General features: G+C 53.7%; 5 protein-coding genes across 5 annotated transcripts; 4 read left to right on the top strand and 1 right to left on the bottom strand.

Annotated features, from left to right (window-relative positions):
• Positions 1–9: 9 nt before the first annotated feature.
• Positions 10–1203, bottom strand: IWZ02DRAFT_455460 (palmitoyl protein thioesterase). The gene has a single exon (XM_066767790.1). It carries the CDS (start codon positions 1020–1022, stop codon positions 48–50), a length of 975 nt encoding a protein of 324 aa, XP_066621010.1. The 5' UTR covers positions 1023–1203; the 3' UTR covers positions 10–47.
• Positions 1204–1882: 679 nt separating this feature from the next.
• Positions 1883–3077, top strand: IWZ02DRAFT_307743 (uncharacterized protein). The gene has a single exon (XM_066764005.1). The coding sequence runs from the start codon at positions 2139–2141 to the stop codon at positions 2802–2804; it is 666 nt and encodes a 221-aa protein (XP_066621009.1). The 5' UTR covers positions 1883–2138; the 3' UTR covers positions 2805–3077.
• A 2785-nt stretch (positions 3078–5862) lies between these two features.
• IWZ02DRAFT_307624 (uncharacterized protein) lies at positions 5863–6834 on the top strand. The gene has a single exon (XM_066764004.1). The coding sequence runs from the start codon at positions 6022–6024 to the stop codon at positions 6541–6543; it is 522 nt and encodes a 173-aa protein (XP_066621008.1). The 5' UTR covers positions 5863–6021; the 3' UTR covers positions 6544–6834.
• Positions 6835–8166: 1332 nt separating this feature from the next.
• Positions 8167–10818, top strand: IWZ02DRAFT_521951 (fungal-specific transcription factor domain-containing protein; the record flags this gene model as incomplete). The annotated part of the gene is made up of 4 exons (XM_066770809.1): positions 8167–8522; positions 8567–8654; positions 8744–10207; positions 10255–10818. 4 exons carry the CDS (start codon positions 8167–8169, stop codon positions 10468–10470), a joined length of 2124 nt encoding a protein of 707 aa, XP_066621007.1. The 3' UTR covers positions 10471–10818.
• A 139-nt stretch (positions 10819–10957) lies between these two features.
• On the top strand, positions 10958–13789 carry IWZ02DRAFT_434377 (DNA replication licensing factor mcm3; the record flags this gene model as incomplete). Its single annotated transcript, XM_066766357.1, has 4 exons — positions 10958–11030; positions 11063–11205; positions 11254–11300; positions 11347–13789. 4 exons carry the CDS (start codon positions 10958–10960, stop codon positions 13787–13789), a joined length of 2706 nt encoding a protein of 901 aa, XP_066621006.1.
• Positions 13790–15207: the final 1418 nt, after the last annotated feature.

Raw genomic sequence — 15207 nt, 5'->3', positions numbered from 1 at the left:
CGCTCCATGTTCGAATTAATGTGCATGTATTTTTCCTAGCGTACAGATCAGAGCTCCCAGTCTCCCAACACCTCTTGAAATATCGCCTTCTTGGTCGGTGGCGAAAAGTACTTCCTGAACGCATGCTTGAGCACCTTGTCGTCCAGATGCATGTGAGGTCCAGGAATCGTCTTGAACACCAGAGCACCCTTGTGATCCAGTTTCTTCAGCCCCAGCCAGTCTTCCTTGTAAATAGGCCGGTGCTTGAGGGGCGTCACCTTGCCGCTCGTGGCATTGACCTCTGCGAACCAGCCCGTCTCCTTGGGAATGACGGTCGTGTCGTCCTCGAACACGAACATGACAAACTTCTTCAAGCTCGCCAAGTTCTTCTTGTATGTCTCATTTTTGAACTCTCTCTCGTTGTTGATGTCGGCCAGGAAGTTGGAGAACTCTAGGTAGTTGTCCGAACCCAGGCCTGTCGTCTCGTTGACCTCGCGGTAGTACTGCGCGGGCACCAGGCGATTCTGGACGAAACTACTCCATGCGTTGGTCTGGAGCAGCGCCATTGCTCCCTTGCAAAGCCAGTCAGACGCTCCGCAGTCCTGAAACTTGGCGATTCCATTGTGCTGGCTGCCAAAGGTCACCAGACTCCGCACGGGCGGCGAGTTGCACCGCTCGATGTATCCCCGGAGAAATTGGCCGCCCTGAGAGAATCCTAGGGCATTGATTGCGGGGGCAGTAGACAAGATCGGATGCGTGGCAAGGTCGTTGCACACTTGGGCGAGCTGAGTGGTGACATTGCCGAAGGAGGTGGCAGAGCGATCTGAGCCGGCGTCGTTGGCCAGGCGGACGTTGTAGACGAAGGTCCCTGGGTTGACTTGCTCAGCGAGCTCTCCCACCTCCTGTATGCCGTCGGCGAGATAGTTGTCGCCTAATCCATGCCAGATGACGAGAGGGAGGGGGTCTTTGGTCGTCCATGAGGTTGGAACGGCGGCCGAGAGGGAGAGGAATGCGAGGACAGACGAAATGAGTGTACTCCGCATGATGCTGGCGAGAGCTTTTGAGTAGCCCTCTGAATGGTAAACCAAGATGATGAAGGCGTAGGATGGAGGAGGACAGGCGGAGGGGATTCCTGCTCAAGCTGAGGCATGGAGCTTGACGCCACACGCGCCGCCGTCTTCAGACTGTCAGGTCGGAATTGTGGCGGTGGTGGCCACTCGCTCAGGGTCAGCGCACAGCCATATTTGTGGCGCAGAACTTCAACAACAAACGGCAGCGAGACTTCATGCCGTCCGGGAGGACGCGCCCAAGGAGCATTCGATTTTTGCGGAGTTCAAAGAAAGCTTAGCGTTCAAATAACCTTGGCAGAAGTATGGGCAGCAGCCATGCGTCGTGGGAGACGGTGGAGGGACATTCATGCTTCTTCAGAGAAGCCATGGGGAGCATTCGACGGCCACTTGCAGTGCAGACGTCTGAACTCGTCGCCTGAGATTTTCCTCCTCTCAAGTGTTCAATTCCTCTACCATTTGTCTTGCAGACCTCTGCTCTACACCTCATTACCCTCGTACACGCCCGGCCAGTCAACCAAATCCGACCTCCATCCAAGCCACATAAAGCCTTCCAATGGGGACTCTCGTAGGCTTTAAATTTCATCACACTTGAACAGTCCCTGGTCAGCTCAGGTCGTCTCCAGCTCGAGTGTCTGTGACTCTGTCACCCCAGTCACCTTTCCGCCAAAAAGACGGGTCTTCCGCGACCATCTGCTTCTTGCCACTACTTCTGCACACCACCACTCGTCGCCAGCTTTCCCCACGTCCCGTTACAACGTCTCATAGCGAACCGTCCTGGCTATTGCTTCTTCAGAAACCCTTCCAAGGCTGTACTTCTTTTGAGCTCACCAATTTCTCCGCTCTTCGCCCTTACATCATCGAGCAGTCAATATACGCTGCCAACTTGCAAATCTTCTCGAACTCTGTATCTCGCGTCGACAGCTCTAGATCTACGTTGGATCTGCATTTCGAGCTGCGAGCTCTCTGAACTCCATACTCTTTCATCACAAATCGACTCGAAACAATAGCAAGATAGAGGAACATAAAGATCACGCTACCGATGGGGCTATCACACAAGCTGACAAGTGGATCTTCGTGGAAGCGCTCAAAATGCTCTTCTCGCTCCGTGTAGCCCTGCAGAGATCAGAGCGCAGCCTCAAGTCGATTGCTGCAAACATCAAGACCACCAAGGAAGAACTGGAACGCATTCTCGTCAAGGCTGCGGGAGGCTTGCCCGAGAATACTGTGGAAGACTTTGGCCTTGCGGGAGGTCAACCGTCGCTTGAAAATGTCATCGCTGTCTGCGCCACTATCGGGGCCGTCGACGGAGCGTGGGAACAGTGTTGGGTAGACGCCACGCAGCAGACGTTGAATTCCATCCGAGAGCTGCGCCAGCCCGTCGGAAGGTCGCTGTACACCGTCCACACCACACTTGAGCTGATGTTCTCCATGGACGAGTTTCTCGACTTTGCATCTGTCGATGCCATCACACGCGACTTGACCGACAAGATCATGCACGACCTCGTCTGCGGCAAAAAGTGTGTCGATGATCTGATCAAGAACTACAAGGATCAGATGATCAGTCACCAAGCCTCCGACCTCAAGCCTTTTCTCCTCGGTGCCCAACAGGTTTTGGCCCCCGGTGATGGTTTTTCTGGATCCGACTCAAAAGACGACGAGAAAGCGGCGGTCAGAATGATTTTGGAACAAGCTGTCGATGGCGGCGACCAAGCGAAGTTTGAGGAAGCGCTCAAGACACTCCTTGTCTCTATGTAGAAGGACTTTCTCCCAGACTTGATTGAGATTGACGAAACTCTGACTGTGTACCTGGAGCAGCTGGACCATTTGCAAGAGGAGTACAAGCTTGAGTCAGACTGAAATGCGGCGAGGATCAGCGGTCCATCGGGTTGACGACGCATTCGAACAATGGCTACCACTGCCAGCGGAGCCCGGAAGCTAGCATGGAGGGGAAGGGGAACAAGGAGGCTGGAAGTGCGTAATTGCAGCACAAAGGGTACCGCAGAGATAAATTGAGATCCAAAAATCAAGAGAATCATTCTCCCCATCCTCGATCTAATCCAGCGCCACGCAACTCTCAAGTCTATGCGCACCAACATCTCGTGAACATGCAAGGACAAGGACCATTCACTTTTCTTTCGTTGACCACAGCATAAAGCTGACAGACGACAGAAGCTCAGCGACCTAATGAATTCATTGTGCAGCATCTGCTGTACATTTCTTTCAAATCCAACTCGAAGCCCTGGAAAATCATTTGTAGTTCAAGTCGTAAACCACCAGCCGTCGGATTTTTCCTGGTCCTCGATTTGTTGCAACATTCCGTACCCTCCAAGTCAGACCACTCTTTCCCTCTTTTGAGATTCCAGCCTCCTGTTAGTGCTTAAACCCCTTTTGTTCTTCATCAACACATAGCTCACATCAATTTTGGCGCAGTAAAAGGATGCTCAAAGTATTTGCTTTATCCGGCAATGAGCATTGGCGAAGGAAAGAGGCCGCAAACCGAGAAAGGAGAACTCAGGAATCCAACTGCAATCCATCGTCCCGTCGCCGAGTTTTCCAGATATTCCAGACCCATGATGGCCGCTATTTCCTGTTTTTTGGGGTCTAAATACGCAGCTTTTGCCGTCGATTTGTGTGTTGAGACGACCTGCACATCGTACACGCCATCCACCAAGCCATCCGGCGCAATCAAAAAAGAAAGGGAGTCGAATCGAGACGCCGAAAGCCAAGAAATCCGCGACTGTCCTAGTCCGCAAAGATTACCAGAGCCGTTACTTCTTCAAGACTTGTGAAGAAAATCTCCGTATCATCCCTCCCATGCTCCTATACGCTGATTGGCGGATAATGAGGAAGGGAGCAAACACGACGACAGCCATTCAAAGAGCGTAGGGGTCATCTTTGAGGTCGCGGTGTGGTGGTTGCATGGCAGCATCGACCAATTCTTCGAATTTGCGCTTGAGGCTGCGCTTGACGTCTTGCATATGGTTGATGTTGTCGGTGTTTTGTTTTTCTTTGGTGCTCTCCATATCGGCCATCTGTTTCCTCAGTGCAACTTCCGAAGCTTGCACCCTACGATGCTTCTCATCTTGGCGTTGTATTGCTTCAAGTCGGCGTTGGATTGCTTCAAGTTGGCGTTGTCTTGCTTCAAGTTGGTGTTGTCTTGCTCCAATTTGGCCATCTTTTGATCATTCAGTCTTTGCTTTTGCAGTATTCACCACTTTTCAGAAGAAGGCTTACCTCCTCCATCAACTTTGTCAATTGAACGCACCAGGAGCTGCCAGAGTCGTTGGGCTGACGAGACTGACAAACGGCAGCTTGCATGTTTTTGTTAGCTGCAGGCTAAGTATTGGTCATGCTTCATCAGCAAAGTCCTTTGTTCCAGCGAAGGGTGCGAGATGGAATGAAGATGACAAATGCGACGGAATACAACGCCATCAGAGAGCCAAATATTGCGTTTATGCATACCATCTCGGGATTCTGATTCTGATCCGTGGGCGTATCGAGCTTCAGTTTGTGCGCATTCTTCCGACTGTAGAAGAGCTTCACGACAAGCTGGTCCTGGGTATCTTCTCCAGAGCCTTTTCTCTCCGACGCAGTCGAGCTCATTGGCTTGTTTGGTTGAGCAGTGGGGCTTCTAGAAATTGTGCGTGGCGGTCCTACATCAGCTTGGACTCTACCCTCAGTAGATGAGGTGGAAGATGTTGAGCAGGGACGTGGTGAAATTCGTGGATTTGGAAGTAGTTGAGATGAGCCCGGAGGGCATCAGCTATAGGGAAGAGTATGCCTGAAGTAGAAAAACGCGAGAGACACGTAGACTGTGAGAAGACAGCACTGACGGACTTTTTGCACGTAGAAGAGTAGGAGGTATTGTTGTTGCGCAGCGAGTGGTCAACAGCGATTTGAGCCCTCCAACGTGGAGAGATCCTTAGAGGATCCTGAGCGAGGTGCCACGGAGCGATGAATTCTAAACAAAATCTCCCTCGTCTCAAAGAATGGTGTATGGCGTGTTCGAGGTTCGAGGGCAGCGAATACCCTGAATGCAGGCTACGGCAAAAAAAGACGTCCTTGAAGGCAACATGGCAAGCGGTAGTAGCAGGAGAGGACGCAGGTGAGCAGATTGAGAAGATTGCGAAGGTTGATGAAGCGTGATGGCAGTGTGGTGGTCGATTAGTCAAGTGCGGGACGCCGAGATAAGCTCAAGGGACAGAAGGAAAGCCTTCGAAACATCGCCATGGCGACGAAAGGTTTTGCTGGCAAGTACTCCCGGCGACATAAGAAGATACTAAATGGCACATTTGAGAGATGAGGATATGGCATTGCGGAATCTGCAGAGTCCCTCAATTTGACAGAAGAATGTTGATACTTATGCAATCACTGGCCTGAGGGGTCGAAGCTACCACGGAATCTTTCTTGCTGGCTGTAGGAAACACAAACAAGCCTTTCATCAGCCTCGCCGTCAGCCAATAATGCGCTGTTGCTAGAATCCCCCCGGTTCCAGGAGAGCCTGGAAGCTTAATTTGTGGCTTTTAGAAGCCTCCGACATTGCTAAACTTGACAAAAGAGGTACACTGTCCTGGAGGCTCCAGTGGTGGACACCCGACTGATGTAAGGCTCTGGACAAGACATCGCAATGCATCTTGGGTCTCTCCTGCAGAGGGCGATCTTGCATTAGCCACCCGAAAATGTCATTTGTGTTTGGGGACAGCTTTCGCGCGTTGAACTACCCTAAGTCGAAGTCTTCTCGATCGAGAACGTCAGCGTGCGCCTGACACATTGAAGTTACGTGCACGCAGATTGTTCCTGAGCTCATGAAGCATTTTAATAAAAGAGCAGCGTCAAGCCTTCAAGTTTTCTTCGCAACTCATTCGCATTGTCATCTTTGTTGATATCGTCAAATGTATAAGTGTTGTCTACGAACCGCAGGTCAATCCTGAGGGAAGAAAACCCGACCAACCACGAAAGCGATCCCTATCCAATGTGCAAGAACCATCAGAGCTCTGTCAAGACTTGCACTCAAATCTTCCAAAGTTATTTTCTTTTTCGTTCCGTTTCTGTTCTTTTCTTTTTCTCTCTTTTTCTTTTTTCTTGTTTTGAGTCGTCGTCGGCCCGTTGCTTTTCATTCGCCAATTACTTAGGACCTGCCTTCTCCAACTTTGTCAATGCCAGTTCGCACATCTTGCCGTCCTCAGCTTCAATGAAAAATGACATAGCAGCTTCAACCTCGACAAGACTCTTGGACGTGGGCTCAAAGATGTCCATGAGCTTTTACTTTGCGGTGTTCAAAATGTGTTCGAGTGGTAGCTTGGATCGTGGACTTGTACCGAGGTCTTCTCCCGTGCTTTGCAAGTTGCCTTACGGAGACTTGGGAGTACTCGATTGCGGCGTCTGGAGCTTGGAGTCTGTTTTGGATTTCCGCATCGACGTGGCAGGCACTGCTGTCATGTTCGCCTTGTGTATTGCCACGTTGGAGCAAAAGGCACGCACTCGGACAGATTGAATCGAGGTGTGGGTAACGTTGGATAGGCTGAGTGTGCGACCCGGAACTTGCTCAGGCCAAAGGGTTGTAGCCAAGTTGGAGATGATCCGGGACCGGCTGAAAGTGCGGATGGTGGTGATGGGAAGTGGAAGAAGTGGAGAAAGAAGACCGCATGATATCTTGAGCGTGGGCTGTCGAGATTCCTATTCCTTTAATTGATTAGGAACATTCGAAGAGTGATTTGGCGCCAGTGTCTATCTCCGTCTTGAGTCTTGCATTGGGAGAAGAGGCAGGGCACTCCACGCAAGGGTTTGGGCGTGGGCCGTGGAGAATCCTAATTCTTTGAACGAATAGGCCCAACTGCACAGACACTTGACGCCAGTGACCCTCTACAATTCATTCTTTCTCGGGCAAAAATTGAACTGCCTGCTGGTGCGAACGTTGCGGAGACAAACGTCTTACCCGAATGAGCAAGAGTCCGCTGGAAGTCGAAATCGACATGGGGCAGTCCTACGTGGAGATACCAAGAATGTTCCAACATCGGCGGCAATAGATCAGACAGGTTCTCCAGATATCAGACTGGATCAGCAACTCAGCTCACTTCAGCCTTGACAGACTCCTTCCTTCGAAACATATGCGGAGGTCGTCGAGTGCAGTCGGATGGCACCTTTCATCAGCAGGCGCAATGTCGTGCACCGAAAGTAGATATTTTCTTGAGAAGGCTTCTGCCACTGTTCCTTGCTCATTTGCAAGATGGGGATGAGGTTGGAGTCGTCCGTTGGCGGCGTTGGGGTTCGGTTGTTCAGCTTGCATGTGGCTGCCAGTGGCGGTGCGCTATGGCTGTGAAGCGGGGCCCAGGTGGCAGCCGCATTGGTGGCCATGACCATGTTGTTCTCTGTGTGTGAGAGCCACCAATCTCGCCCAGCCATCGTCATCTTGTTTGTCGCCTTCGAGTCTGCCTCCGAGGTTTGGTCGAAAGCCCGGCTCATTGTTCAAGCAGCGTTATCGGCGTCAGCCTGTTGGCTTGGAAAAGGACGCCAACGGAATCCTCCATCATCACTTTCCACGACACCTCCAACGCCTGCTTCTATGGCAGACTTGTCGAAGCCCGTCAGCGACGTCGTCAGCCTCTCGATAGGGTGAAGTCTCCAGCGTGTCGCATCCAAGACAGCCCGATCCGGACGGAAGCTAGTCTTTGGATATTTGGCCCAAGCAAGAATTCGTGGAAACGGCGTTGCAGGACCTGGATTGGGCGTGAGCTGGACGGCGATGGCTTGATATGGCTGGAGGCGGCGTCCTAGAGCTAGCTCATCGAGGAGAGTGGCCGCTGAGTGGCATTCGTCGGGTTAGCGACAAGACACGGCTCAGCCGGCGGCGCCTCTTTGGAGGAGGGCAGAGCCTCGAGATCAGCGCCGCATCCAGCTCCGCGCGACGAGTCAACGACTGGAGAAATACTTTTGAAGAACCCCTCGATCAACCCAGAGAGTCCTGGCATATGCAGCGCAGCGCCGCCTTCGGGTCGCGCCGGACACCCCGTTTTCTGCTGGGTTGCTGCAAGTCATCGGCCCGTGACGCCCAGAGCAGAGCCCGCACTCTCGACCAGAGTCCTCTCCAGTCGCGTCTCCATCCTCGCCGCTCCTCCCCATGGATTCCACTGCCTTGGGCGGAGCGGACCTGTCCGCGGCGAGTCGGAACGACCCAGTCGTAGACCGAGACCAGTCTGAGCGGCCAACCGCTGCTGCCGGGGACCAGTCCGTTTCGCCCCCGCCCAAGAAAAAGCAGAAGCGCAATAAACCTACTCTGAGCTGTGACTGTTGTGTCGAGAGAAAGACCAAGGTGGGGGCTCGTGATCCTGCTGTCACCCGTCAATCGTTCGCTGACTCTGGTACAAGTGCGACAGAGGCCGCCCGCAATGTCTGGCTTGCGTCAAGCGGCAGACGACGTGCAATTATTCCGAAGTCGCCAACCTCATTGCCAGATCCGCCGAGTATGACTTGCACGTGTCCTCCTTTGCTTCAACCCGCCAACTGACCAACCCCACCAGGCGCAATGGCGGTCGTCCCGCTGCAAAGGCTCGCAAAAAGGCCCAAGTCCGGGCGCTGTTGGGTGTCGTCACGCCCAACTCTTCAGAGGTAATTCATGTTTTTCATTGTTCAGTCTACAGCCCCCCTTTCCTCCAGGCGCCCCATCTCTGCTGCCGTGATTTGCTCACTGGAATAAGCATCTCACGAGCCATTCGCTGGCCGTCCATATCTTCCCCTACACGATCAGATCCTTCGAGCCCATCATAGTGGACCACGAATGGGACGGCTGCACGCACCCGGCCATAGAGTTGCTGGGCCTCACTGATACTGATTTCCTTCGTGAGAGACAGGAATTCTCGCGGCCACAGCAACAGCGGAGCCAGTCAATGTCGTCCAACGCCTCCTCCATGCATAATTTATTATCCAATGTCCCCTACACCAAACACACCCCTTCCCTGATTTTTGGTGTCGGCGCGGAGCATCCGTTTTCGAATTATTGGACCTGCAAGGGAGGGCTTCAAGAAGTAGTCAGCGTGCTGCCTCGCAAGGAGCAAGCAGACATTCTCGTGAATTCCTACTTTGAGGCCGTGGATCCAGTCTATCCGATGATTCATCGCCCCAAATTTGATGCCGACTATCTCTCTTTTTGGGGACTCCCCCAGGAAGACAAGTACCAGGCTGATGCTGCGCTTTTGGCCTTGCATTTTGTCGTCTACGCCATGGGCACGCAATTCGTCTCCATGCCAAACGCAACGGAGCGTGCGCAGATTGCCGAGTTTTATGTGTCGGCAGCACACCAAGCGCTTCGGATATCGGGCTACCTTAGCCGCATATCACTCCGGACAATACAGGCCATGGTACTCATCAACTATTTCTTGATGAACAAGAATTCAGCTTCGGACGCCTGGAGTTTTGGTGGAGTACTAATACACCAAAGTCTCGCCATAGGGCTTAATCGAGATCCAGAAACCGTTGTCCCTCGCGCGTCGGCCCTTGAAAAACAGCAGCGGCGAAAGGTCTGGCAGGCTGTCCTGTTTCAGCAAGTCTTCCTATGCGTCCTAATCAAGCTGCCACCCACAGCGACGGTCTCTGACGTGCAAGTCGAGTCCCTGACAGACGAGGCCGATGGAGACCACGAAATGAACGGATGCGCAAGAGACACTTCAGATGCTTTCCCAAATCCGATGCGGATAAGTAATATCGCGCCTCCGCCCATGCCTCACCTACCCCACGAGATTTCCGACAAGCAATACATCCGTACGATGTGGAAGCTGGCCAATCTCGTCCAGGGAAGCATATGTATACCCCGTTCTCTCAACCGGCCCATGACCAATTCGGTGCGAGAGAAAAGCACGCTCTTGCAGTCTTTTCGGTCTTTTTACTCTACCATTCCCAAGGGTCTGACGCACGACATCACTGCCGACTTTGTTGCAAGCAACCAGCGTCAGGCCAAGCAGGAGCTGTTCTTTCGCTCAAACTTCCACCATTGTGTGATGCTACTGCTGGCTGATGCAAATGAGCCGGCAGGCGTCAAGTGCGACGTGCGAGGGGCGCTGGAGGAAGCTCGCCTGGCGCTTCAAGCTTTCTTTGATCTTTGGGAACATTTGCGCGTCGACGCAGGAGTGTGGTGGGTGTTTCAGCACCGGGCTTTTGAAGAAGCTGTGAGTACCACACGCTGTGGGTTGACTTCTTTGCTGACATTACCCAGTTGATGATGGCGCGGCTCCTCGCCATCCAGCAGCAACCGGACTCGCCCTTTCAAAACCAAATCAAGTCTCCGATCGAAGAGACGCTCCTCGTGGCGGCTAAGCATGACATTCGGAGGGTGATTGAAATTCTGGAACAAGTTGGAAGCTCTGCACCCGAGATGCAGAAGACGCGGACCGAGGTATTGAGGACCGCATACGAGGACATTCAATTTTGATGTGTTCAATTTGAGAAGTTCAACAGCTGGCGATGTCGGGATTGCACGTGGTTTCGGTTATATCCCCCTGTTCGATACTCTGGCACGGTTAGCATATGGCGTTGGGTGAAGTACTGGAAAGCGTCGATTGGGAGGAAATCTTGATTCTAGGGCACGCCCTCTTCGGTAATGTATTTCATTCAAACTTCAGCGAAAAGTAGTGTAGAGCTTGGCGGGCATCGGCCTAATCGGGAAAGCTAATGGGGCGGGTTGATTCGCTGCCCGCCGACGCGCGTTGGTGCCCGCGCGACGCGTTCCTCGCGTCAAGCGCGTTCCGGCCGAGCGCCTCAAAAACATCGACGTCTGTCTGTCGCCGTGCGCTCCACTCCACACCACACCCACCACACCTTTGATACCCCACCCGCCGCACGATTGGTCGAATTCTTTTCTTTTCCGTTGCGCATCCGGATTCGCCCAGCTTTGTTTACGGACACCCGACTCTATCGCCATGGACGGCTACGAGCTGAGAGACGAGGCGGTCCGCGACCGCATCAGGGCTGCCGAGGAGTTTTTGGATCCAAGTACGCCTCTCGCTTTGTGTCACCTTTGGGAGATCGATTGCTAACGCTGGCTCAGATGATCCTCGCGCGCGAAGGTTCGCCATCTTTCCGTTGGTCCCACGGACACGAGCTGACCAGCACCAGCTACCGCGCCGACATTCTTGTCATGGTCAACCGTCAACAGCGGAGACTGACGGTACGCGTCCTGTCGTGATATCTTGGATACAATCCTGACTTTTTGTAGGTCAGCCTGGATGAGATTCGGACGCACAATCGCGAAATGGCCGACGGGTAAGCTTCCTCTGCGCCGCGCTGGAATCAAGTCTGACAATCGTAGCCTCCTCAACGAGCCCTTCGACTGGACAATGGCCTTCGACAAGGCCTTGAAGAACATTGTTCAGACCCTCCCAAGGCCCTCCAAAGACGACGAGGACGTCATGTACTACTGCGCGTTCGTCGGCAGCTTCGGAGAGTTTTCTTGCAACCCGCGCACCCTTAGCTCGCAACACCTCAACCACATGGTTTCGCTGGAAGGTATCGTCACAAGATGCTCTTTAGTGAGACCAAAGGTGGTCAAGAGTGTACACTGGAACGACGCGAAGAATGTGTTTCAATTCCGGGAATACCGCGATGCAACAATGACCACGGGCGCAGCAAGCACCGCAGTCTACCCCACCGAGGACGACGAGGGAAACCCTCTGGTGACCGAGTATGGCTACAGTGTGTACCGCGACCACCAAACCATCTCGATTCAAGAAATGCCGGAGCGGGCGCCTGCGGGCCAGCTGCCGCGCGGCGTCGATGTCATCATGGACGACGACCTCGTCGACCGGGTCAAGCCTGGTGACAGGATCCAGCTTGTCGGCATCTACAGATCGCTCGGAAACCGTAATGCCAGCAACAACAGCTCCACCTTCCGCACCCTCATCCTCGCCAATAACGTTATCCTCCTCTCCTCAAAATCCGGCGGCGGTATTGCTCAGGCTACGATCACCGACACCGATGTCCGCAACATCAACAAAATTTCCAAGGAAAGAAAGGTCTTCGATCTGCTGTCGCAATCGCTAGCGCCCAGTATTTACGGTCACGACTACATCAAAAAGGCCATTCTTCTCATGCTGCTGGGCGGTATGGAAAAGAATCTCGAAAACGGAACCCACTTAAGGGGAGACATCAACATTCTCATGGTTGGTGATCCGTCGACGGCCAAGTCGCAGCTTTTGCGCTTCGTCCACAACATTGCTCCGCTAGCCATTGCCACCACTGGTCGGGGATCTTCTGGTGTTGGTTTGACCGCGGCAGTGACGACGGACAAGGAGACTGGGGAGCGTCGTCTCGAAGCTGGTGCCATGGTTTTGGCCGACCGTGGCGTGGTTTGCATCGACGAGTTCGACAAGATGAGCGACGTCGACCGCGTGGCAATTCACGAAGTCATGGAACAGCAGACCGTCACAATCGCCAAAGCCGGTATCCACACCTCGCTCAACGCCCGCTGCAGTGTCATTGCAGCTGCCAACCCCATCTTTGGACAATACGACCCCCACAAGGATCCGCACCGCAACATTGCCCTGCCAGACTCTCTTCTCTCTCGTTTCGATTTGCTGTTTGTTGTGACGGATGACATTGAAGACGTCAGGGATCGGCAAGTGTCGGAGCACGTCCTGCGTATGCACCGCTACAGGCAACCTGGCACGGAAGAGGGAGCCCCTGTGCGCGAGCAGGGCACGCAGATGCTGGGAGTCGGTCTTGACGAGGGTGCCGATGCCAACAAGCCGACCGAGGTTTACGAAAAGTTCAACGTCATGCTGCACGCCGGCGTCACGGTGACTGTTGGTCGTGGCTCTCGTCGCAGAGTCGAGGTTTTGAGCATCCCGTTTGTCAAAAAGTACGTCCAATACGCCAAATCGCGTGTCAAGCCCGTCCTCACTGCTGGGGCTGCCAACCACATCGTGTCGACTTACTCGGCACTCCGCAATGACGAAATGGAGAGCAACCAGCGCAAGACTTCGCCCATGACGGCGCGTACCCTCGAAACCCTGATCCGTCTCGCAACCGCACACGCCAAGGCGCGCCTCTCCAACCGCGTCGAGCAAAAGGACGCCGAGGTCGCCGAGTCGATCCTGCGCTTCGCCCTGTTCAAGGAGGTCGTCGAGGATGAGCGCCGCAAGCGCCGCCGCATCACACGCGAGCCTGACGCCATGTCGACAGACTCGGGTGACTCGTCGGACGACGACGCCGAAGACAGCCAGCAGACGGCGGCAGGCCCCACGCCTCGCACGACGCGCCGCGGGGGGCCCAACACGCGCAGCACGCGTGCCGCCACCAACGGCACGGCGACTGCTATGGCAAATGGCGACGACGAAGAACAGCTGTACAGCAGTGCGACGCCGCGAACGCAGCGCACGCGCAGCAGCGCTCAACAGCAGCAGTCGTCGCAACTGTCGATGGCGTCGTCGCAGCCCGCATCGCAGCTGCTGGACTCACAATCGCAGTCCCAATCCCAATCCAACAGCACCACCGCGGCGGCATCACAACACGACGGCATCTCGCCCGAGCGCCTCACGCTTTTCCAGAGCGCGCTGGGCCAGCTCATCGATGGCCCGCTCTTCGCCAACGACGCGGCAGATGTCGAGCCTCTCGTTGCGGCCGTCAATGCGCGCGTCAATACCATCTTGGACGGTACAGGGCCGTTCGATATGCGGGAGGCCAAGGCGGCGTTGACGGCCATGAGCGAGAAGAATATGATTATGTGGAGTGAGGGGGTTGTGTATAAGATTTAGCCGGGAAAGGGGAGAAGAATTGATGGCGTGGCGTTTTGGCGTTATGGTGGGGAAGATGCACGGGTTGTTCGTTTGTTGGATGGATAGGATGGATAGGACGGAAAGGCGTGTTCGAATGGGTTCGAGAGGTATATACTACACAACAGATGTACGCTTCCTTTCTCCTGCTCTTGGGCGCTTGCTCGTCGATGCTGCCCGCGCTTCCATTCAGCTCGTCCTTCCCTCTCATCACACGCACCTCTTCGCCTGTCCATCACCTTGCTCTCCCACCCCCGTAGCAAGTGAATCTCCCAACGCTGGCCGAGGCAATGCAATGCAATTGCGCGTCGCGAATCCAATGAATGGATGCAGCTCGCTTGTGCGGTGCTGTACGGATGCTTGATGGTCGATGGTAGGCAGGTGTCGTTTTTGGGCAGAGTGAGGGAGATTGTGGGTTTGTTGAGTTTTGCGGACGCGGAGGTGGAGGTGGAGAGGAGAGGGAAGGGAAGGGAAGGAAAGGAAAGGAAAGGAAAGGAAAGGAAAGGCGGGTGGTGGCTGCGTGCGGGCGTGAACGTACGGATAGGGGCGAGGCGGAAATAATGCCAGAGGTGTGTGATTAGAAGCAAAAGGCTTAAGCAGGGCATTCCGCAACGCGATAGATATCTCTTCCATCAAATCATGGCGCAATGTAAAGCACTGCGATCGATGCAGACGCATTTTTGCAACAAGGGGAAATCGGGTATGTTGGCTGAAATGCTGGGTTTATTCTGCCACGCGGTTTTTGTGCGACTGTGAAGCGATTTGGGGCGTATTTTGGAGCCGCTTTTTGCTTGCTTTTGCTTGCCTTGATAGATGGATATCTTCAGGCGATTCTGCTCGGCGGTGTCCTGTGACTGCAATCAGTAAAGGCGAGTAGATGCGATGTGCACTGCACGTTGCGCAAAGCACTTGTCTGATGTGCGTCGCACTGTATAATCATTGCAGTAAGACACTGAAATTGCGTTGCATTGCATTGCAGACCACCCTGAGCTGAGGGCATGCGGATTGAGGTACAAATCAGTCAGTGTGTGAAAAGGGTGTTGAGTGATCTGGTGGCCTTGAGAGCGGTGCGAGGCGAGCTGCATTGAATCAAGTCATGTGCGATGCTTTTCTGGCCTGACTTGTGCACTAAAATTCTTGAAAAAAAAGTTCATTCTTGTCTTCCTCTCCCCTTTGGTTGCGCTGGCTTTTGTTCTCAGTCTTGCAACAACTCCTGGAGTTCTTCTTCACTCATCCCGCATTCCTGCGTTACTTGTACATAAGATTTCTGGTCATTGAGATCACCTTCGTATGAGACTGGTAAAAATCCCTCCCACAATAAGCGTTTCAGAAAGTGTTGCAGAGAATATGTGCTTAGAAACATGCTTCGACGCAACGTATCCTCAGGAAACGTATCGATG

The sequence above is a fragment of the Phyllosticta citriasiana genome (genome assembly GCF_038021145.1).
Source record: "Phyllosticta citriasiana strain CBS 120426 chromosome Unknown IWZ02scaffold_9, whole genome shotgun sequence".
NCBI classification, from domain to species: Eukaryota; Fungi; Ascomycota; class Dothideomycetes; order Botryosphaeriales; family Phyllostictaceae; genus Phyllosticta; species Phyllosticta citriasiana.
This window is presented reverse-complemented; position numbering and strand designations above follow the sequence as displayed.